Source organism: Carya illinoinensis, chromosome 14 (genome assembly GCF_018687715.1).
Source record: "Carya illinoinensis cultivar Pawnee chromosome 14, C.illinoinensisPawnee_v1, whole genome shotgun sequence".
NCBI classification, from domain to species: Eukaryota; Viridiplantae; Streptophyta; class Magnoliopsida; order Fagales; family Juglandaceae; genus Carya; species Carya illinoinensis.
The window spans coordinates 25788193-25796338 of record NC_056765.1 but is presented as its reverse complement, the minus strand read 5'-3'; the positions used below and the strand labels follow the sequence as shown (position 1 = coordinate 25796338).

The window sequence follows — 8146 nt, the reverse complement described above, 5'->3', positions numbered from 1 at the left end:
TCAGAATATCACTCAGAAACTGAATCTTCTGATTCTCCCATTATTAAGCTTGGTTGTAACTGCACTGACTCTTGTTGCAAACCTACAGGAAAAACAATTAATGTTTTATCCAAAGGTGAAGAACAAGAAAATATTTGATTAACTATGATTTCACAAATTCAGGATCCAGAACTTAAACAAGAATACCTTCTTAAGCTCAAGAAGACATTGACTCATCCTGAGTTAGAGCCTCCTAAACAAAGGGTCAATTTTCAAGAAACTTTAGAAAGGTTTCAGAAGAAAAAACCTAAAGAAGTTTCCACCCAAGATTTACAAAATGAAGTAAATCTAATCAAAAAAGAGATTATTGAACTCAAGACTGATGTCAATAAACTCAAAGATTCAAACTCTGCTTTACAGCAAGAGCTTTTATGTGTTAAAATTGATAAACAGTTTGATCATAACATCCCTTCTGATGATGAGCAGCCTTCTAGTTCTGAGAAAACTGAAGAGAAATCTTCAGAAAATTAGATTGCTTTAATTCGCCATTCCATTCCCCCCAAATGGTTTTCATGTGTTAACATTATCATTGCTCATGATTTCAAATTCTCTGTTATTGCTATGATTGATTCCGGATCGGATATGAATTGTATCCAAGAAGGATTAGTTCCCAGTAGATACTATGAAAAATCTATTAAAAAGCTATCTGCGGCAAATGGATCTAAGATGAAGATCAATTGTGAGTTAAGCAATGCTCATGTTTGCCAAGATAATGTTTGCTTCAAAATCCCTTCTGTTTTAGTCTGAAATATGTCTGATAAGGTCATATTAGGAATCCCTTTTATCTCTGCTTTATATCCTTTTATTTCTGACAAAGATGGTATCACTACTGATCCTTTTGGACAGAAAGTGAAATTTACTTTCGCTACAAAATTCGAAATCGACACTGACAAAAGCTTGAAATCCTTACTTTTGGCAAAAACCCAACATTTGAATTCCCTTCAACAGGAAATCAAATACAAAAAGATCTCTGAACATTTGTCTAATCCTTTGCTCCAATCAAAAATTGCTGATTTTAATCAAAGATTAATCTCTGATGTTTGTTCTGATCTCCCCAATGCTTTTTGGCATAGGAAAAAACATGTTGTTTCCCTTCCTTATGTTAAGGATTTCTCTGAGAAAAACATTCCCACTAAAGCTCGCCCTATTCAGATGAATAGTAAAACTTTAGAATTCTGTAAACAAGAAATCAAAGATTTTCTTGCTAAAAACATTATTAGACCTAGTAAATCTCCATGGTCTTGTGCTGCTTTCTATGTCCAAAAAAATGCAGAAATAGAAAAAGGTACTCCTCATCTAGTTATTAATTACAAACCTTTGAACAAAGTCTTAGAGTGGATCAGGTATCCCATCCCCAACAAAAATGACTTAATACAAAGATTAAGTGATGCAGTAGTCTTTTCCAAATTCGACCTTAAGTCAGGATTTTGGCAAATCCAGATCTGTGAGTCAGATAGATACAAAACTGCATTCGCTACTCCCCTTGGTCACTATGAGTGGAACGTGATGCCCTTTGGCCTAAAAAATGCCCCTAGTGAATTCCAAAATATCATGAATGACATTTTCAATGCCTTCACCCATTTTACCATTGTTTACATTGATGATGTTCTCATATTCTCCAAATCCATTGATGAACACTGGAAACATTTGCAAACATTTCTTGATATCATCAGAATAAATGGTCTTGTTGTTTCTGCAAAGAAAATCAATTTGTTCCAGACCAACATTCATTTCCTTGGTTATGATATTTCAAAAAGCAAAATTAGACCCATCAATCGGGCTATAGAATTTGCTGACAAATTTCCTGATGTCATCACTGATAAAAATCAATTACAAAGATTCCTTCGTTCCCTCAATTATGTTGCTGAATTCTATCAAAACATGAGAAAACAATGTAAACCATTGTTTGATCGTCTGCATACTAATCCTCCTATTTGGACAGATATCCATACCAATCTTATTAAGCAGATCAAGGCATATGTCAAAACTCTTCCATGCCTTGGTATTCCTACTCCTGATTCCTTCAAAATTATGGAAACAGATGCCTCAGACATAGGTTATGGCGGCATTCTGAAACAAAAAGTTTCACCAGACTCTTCTGAGCAAATTGTTCGTTTCTATTCTGGAGTCTGAAACCCTGCACAACATAATTATAATAGTATTATGCATATCAAAATTCCAAAGTGATTTATTAAACAAAAAATTCATGTTACGCATTGATTGCATGAGTGCTAAATATGTATTAGAACAAGATGTTCAAAACATTGCATCTAAACATATTTTCGCCATATGGCAAGCTATTTTAAGTGTTTTTGACTTTGATATTGAGTATATTAAAGGTTCTGATAATTCTATTCCTGATTTCTTTACTCGTGAATTCTTGCAGCAACCATGAGCAAAAAATGAGATAAAGGAAAACAAATTGTCCCCGCCTGCTTCTTTTGCTTCAACTGTTTCAGCTCCATATGATCCATATGCCAAACCTATTGCTTCGGCAACAGCAAGGCCTACTCAATTATTCCTCCCTGCTTCAAAAACCTAATACATCAAAAAAATGTATTCTTGGGACCTATTCTACATTGAACCCAATCGATCCATAGACACAGATCCCTACAAAATAGCTACCCGCTATTTTCCCCCCAATTTCCATTGGATCCAGGAGAATCCATCAAAAAATCTCCAGTTTTATTCTAGTATCCTGATCCACACTGATTCCTTAACCATTAAACCTATTTATGATAAAACAGATGATTCCAAACTGATTTATCATAGTGCTTATATTCTCAGATTCATCACTGAAGAAGATTGGGGTACACACCCCTCTACTTCCAAAAAACTCCCTGATTCAGAAATTGCTTACAATTATTATGACTACATTGATGCCTGGTTCAGGTTCATGCTTTTCCAGACACCAGATATGTCACATTCGTGGTTTTTTAATTTTGATAAGAATTTCAGAGGAAAAATTCCACTATGGTTCAATAAATGGTGGCACCAATTTGGACTCATTCCAGACATTTTCCCAGAAGAACTCCAACGGGCCTACAAATCCTTTATTCAAGCAATCTCTCCAAAGTTGGATGCATATGAGACTAAATTTTCATACTGCATTCATTTCAGTAAAAGATTCAAACCTCCACGGATCCTAAAATGGTCCTACGAGAAAAATGGTGATATTCTACACAGGTTTGCCTTTGTTAAATGGTGGGACAGATTCCCTCACATGGCAAACATGATCAATACTATTTCTAAAGAGTTTGGTCAAACTACCCTTAATCTGAAAAACTCTGAAGATTTCCCTGCTATTGACCGATCAGCGCCTGAATATCCATTAATCCAAGCACCGACCAGTTCGACCACTTCAAAGAAGAAAGCAACTATTTCCTCTTCCCAGAAGTCTGTTCAATCCTCAAAGTCCAAGAAAAAGAATATTTCTACCAGACTAACAAAGAAGGATTTAATTCACCTACTCCAACAATCGCTGAAGGAAGACAGTTCTGACCCAGAATCAGAAGCCTCCTCTGAAGCCTCCTACAGTAACACATTTGGACATGATTCAGAAGACACTCCAAGACTATCTGATGACTGATCCATCATTATTCAGCTGACAGCCAGCTGCCTTGATTCACGGGATTGAATACACTGTTCAATCACGGGTGACATATTTACTGTACCTCTACTCATGATTGTGTACAGTACCATTTACTTTCACTTTCACTGTATCTCTACTTTAATGATTGTATACAGTGGTTCCTTGCTCTATAAAAGGAATGTCTGGCCTCAGCATTAGGCACAACTTATTTTTAGAGCTTCTCTCTCAACTCTAGGTACTACACCCAGAGCCTCTCTTCTCCCTCACCTTCCTTCTCTTCTTCTTCATCCCCAACCTCTCCAGATATTCTTCTGTAATCTTGTTAAAACTTGTTTATTTTAATAAACTTGTTTATATTCAGTATTTATATTTTCCATTTTTTATTTTCTGCAATCATATTCATATTTATTTCCTGCAATCATATTTATATTTTGCAATTATTCTTATATTTCAGTATTTATATTTCAGTACTGCATTTATATTTCAGTATTTATATTTCAGTACTGCATACATGCATAGGTCGGCTGAGCCGCAACATATTCTTGCTCACGTTTAATTCTTGCCATTTATCTTTGTGCTTATCTTCCTACTCTTTTCTTGATTCCTCTTCGGCTCTTTACTTCCGCTCTTTTCTTGGTATCAGAGTGGAAAAGAGCGGATTTATATATCTATATATAAATAGATATATAGATATATATCTATATATATATCTATTAAGTTCTGCATTCAAATCTGTTTAAATATATGTACGGATTTCCTTTAATATATTATTATTATTAACTATTTTAAGACGCATTATTAATTCTTAGAGGGACCTAGATCAGAAGCTGCATTCAATTGGTGACTATTTCTATAACTTTTTATCGATAAAATAGGAAAAAAGGGTACGTAAAAGATGTATAGTTTTGGAACAGATCGACACCCCGCTCATGCTTAATTAATATTTTAACGATCGAATATCAATGGCTTTCCAAATGCTGTGCATATGCACTGCTTAATTAGCGGGTTACTTGTACAAAGTTTTTCAACGTCTTGATCTTGCAGCTGTCTCCCTTTGGGCATTGAAGAAGAGTGCAGCCACAGGAAGGCCAAGTTCATTCTCTTCTGCAAACTTTCGAGTGTTGAAGAGGTCCCTTGGAAGTGGGACAGTGATCTTGATTGTCTCTCTGCGTTTCTGCTTGAATAGGAGGAACACAAACCTGTGGATCCCTATGTTTGGCCTTGGCATTTCATAGTCCACCACCTCCCTTCCTGTTTATGAAATAAAACGCAAATTAAAACACATCATCTATTCATATTATATATAGTATAAATTATTAATATGCTCTCTCTCTCTCTCTCTCTCAAAAATGAGGAGATCAAATATTACCAAATGTTGCATTTGTTGTTCCTGGGATGTCCGTCACTATCCTGCAACATAATTAATCAAGTTAAAATAATAGATGTAAAATGCATGAAAAATCAAAGAATTCTGAAATCTTTGGTTGTGAAGATAGTTATGGTGGATATTTCCAAACTGACAAATCATATAACCTAGAAATAATACTTTTCCTAATAAATTAGCCTAGGATTCTTCTTTTCAAGGGTTTTTTTTTTCTTTTCATTAGAACCCAAAAAGTAGCTACAGTTTTCCTTTTCATATCTCTGGAGGGGAGTTGTAATTTGTAGGACAATACCAGTGTAAGTGCTCCCTCAGGTATGGATCGCTGGGACCAGGAACATCTGGGTCTGTCAGGATCTGCATGCCATTAGAAAAGAAAACTCAATATCTATAGAACAAGCAGATATCAGTGAGAAGAAGAAGGAAACATCCAAATTAATTAGGTTATATCTCTATATATATATACATATACGCATATGTACGCATGAACCATACCAGCGTGAAAAATGATCTCAAATCACCTCCATCAACCTCAACCATAGGTTTCATGGATACTATCGAAGGAAAGAGCTCGTGCCCATTATATACTTGCTTGTTGCTGTTGTACGTCACATTCATTCTCACACTTGGAGAGAAAGACTCGACAACATCTCCGATAATCCCTCCTATTACAAGAGGATCTGACATGTTTGCCATATCAATGAAAGAGAAGCTAGCTAGGGCCGGAGAGACAGATCAGAGAGAGTGGTCAAGGGTTCTTGTGGGGCTTTGAAATGGAAACCTCATATTTATAATGGAACGTCCAATCATCAAGTTGAGTAGAGTAGTTCAGAGAAGCCAAGGTAGCGTGGCTAGCTTAAAAAGACCTTCTTTATAATTAATTTGTTCAAGAATTAATTTATAAAGGCCACCCTCTCATTTAAATGCATGGTCGTACGTTAACAAAAATTAATAAATATTTTTTACTAATTTAATATTGCATAAATAATGATGAAAATTTATAATTAAATTCATTTCAAGTATGAAAATAGAGTATTTTCATCATTTTATTGGTCAAAATATCGTGTAATGATTAAAATATCCAATGTTTTGTAATAAATTGATCGATACTATTCATTTCAAATAAAATGAAGAATATTTTTTCGGATAAAAAGGATAATGAGTCTCTTTTAATTTATAAATTATGGATAAATATATATATATATATATAATGTACATTGTGATTTATCACTAATTAAAAGTTTGAACACAACTAGTACTGGCTGGCAACAGAAATAGTATAATATGAAGGGGACATCTATAATATTGCAGATAATTAAATTATCGCTAATAATTTAAGAGTAAATGGTTCATTCAAAGATAGTTAATATAAAAGCAGAACGATTTTTTTAAAAGGTCGTGACCGGTATAATGTTCAAAGCGTTTCAGCTAAAGTACTTGTTTGGTAGACGTCCAGTCGTCACAATACCATATAGGAGGGTACGAGTTTGAGATAGAAATAATCAACAATAGTCAATCGGGGGGTGACAGATGATACCTGGGCCTGAAAATGTGATAAACTATATATAAACTAATTAAATATAGTGCATCTCCATAATTTGAGCATGCATTCGATTATTAACATGATTTGGCCTTCATCAACTTTGAGAAATGAATCGTGTCCCTTGTTGATCTATTTTGTTTATAAGAGATGGGTGTATACTATATATATATATATATATATATATATATTTGTATATTAACAAACTGACATGATTTTGTATGATATGTTATATCTAATTTATATTAATAAAAATAATTTTATAATATAATAACGTTTCCATGTATATGCCACATCAGTTTATGAGTATATTTTTGTGAAATTATATTTGTGGCAAAACATTGAGAACTCATGTATAGAAATGAGATTCTCTTTAAAGAAAAAAAATAATTGAGAAATAGACTATTACTGGGTAAAAGTAAGAAAAAAAAGTTAAAAAAAAATAGTTCTGCCTTTTACTTCTTAAATGGCTATTTGTTTAAAAAAATAATAATTAGTTACTAGCTAGGTTTTTTGATTATCTTTGTTTAAAATTATCTTATAAAAACACTGCCACATATCCCAAAAAACAAATTACAAATTAAAACATGATAAAATTTACAAAAATAAATTTAAGAAAAATTAAATGCACATTATTAATTTTAGGGTAATTAGGATGGTTGGTGAAACTCTTTGCCTCAAAAGGATCCCTCCATCTGCATGCATGCTATCTACAAGGGATTCCTCATTCGCTGTGTATGGAAGGGAGCTTGGCCGGTTTCTGATTTTCTCTAGTCTATATATAGGGTTAAGTGCATGTTTGAAATTACAGTAAAAAATAATGCTTATACGTACTTTTAGGGCTCGTAGTTTATAACTTAAGTAATAAGTTCGATCTATTATTAAAAAAGTATTTATTGTTTGGTAACCATATGTATAATATGTTTAAAACACTTTCAAACATGTTATGTTTGCTTTGGAAACAAATTAAAAAAGTACTCTATGAGGTCGACTTGACGATTATTTGAATTTTCAAAGATTATGACCATATCTAGCTTAAAAATTTGAAATTTGTAATTATTTTAAAGTTATATTTCATCCATTGACAATATTTTTAAAATTCAAATTACATTCCTTACTATTCAAAAAAACACATTTCAAAAAATACGTTTTTCTTCAAACGTATTTTTCAACTTATTTGAGATTAAAAGTGTTTTAATATATAACACACAAACAATCTAATTTTTTTATTAAAGAACTTTCAAAACTATTTAAGAACTTTTTAAAACTCCTATAGCAATCCCACATAGGCCCTAAGCCATGGAATGGAAGGAACCTAACTATCAATTTTTTCCCTAAAAATAATTATAATAAACCCATCTTAATATATACTTATTTAAGAAAGATAATATTTACAGTCTTATAATATATAAGTCTCACATTTTCTTTTAAAACATATTAAATTTGACACTCACATGAAAACATATTTGTTAATAATAAATTCTAATTTTTAAAAGATATGTATGAATTCTAAAATTATATTTAGTATTATTCTTAATTTAATATATAAAAAAAAAACCAAGAATTATATGAATTCTTCAAGTATATTTTTATT

At 32.5% G+C, this 8146-nt stretch overlaps 1 protein-coding gene across 1 annotated transcript; it reads right to left on the bottom strand.

Moving 5' to 3' along the window:
- Positions 1 to 4655: 4655 nt before the first annotated feature.
- On the bottom strand, positions 4656 to 5708 carry LOC122293731 (CEN-like protein 2). Its single transcript, XM_043102222.1, has 4 exons — positions 5508 to 5708; positions 5308 to 5369; positions 5001 to 5041; positions 4656 to 4882 (listed from the first exon to the last, which is right to left on the bottom strand). The coding sequence occupies exons 1-4, from the start codon at positions 5706 to 5708 to the stop codon at positions 4656 to 4658; spliced, it is 531 nt and encodes a 176-aa protein (XP_042958156.1).
- Between the last annotated feature and the right edge of the window lie 2438 nt (positions 5709 to 8146).

Bases quoted from the DNA above. Each gene is read 5' to 3' on its own strand.
- LOC122293731 (XM_043102222.1), bottom strand. From the start codon at position 5,708: ATGGCAAACATGTCAGATCCTCTTGTAATAGGAGGGATTATCGGAGAT. The intron at 5,042-5,307 runs GTATTGTCCTAC...ATTATGTTGCAG, and splicing joins CTGAGGGAGCACTTACACTG to GATAGTGACGGACATCCCAG. The intron at 4,883-5,000 runs GTAATATTTGAT...TTTCATAAACAG, and splicing joins AACAACAAATGCAACATTTG to GAAGGGAGGTGGTGGACTAT.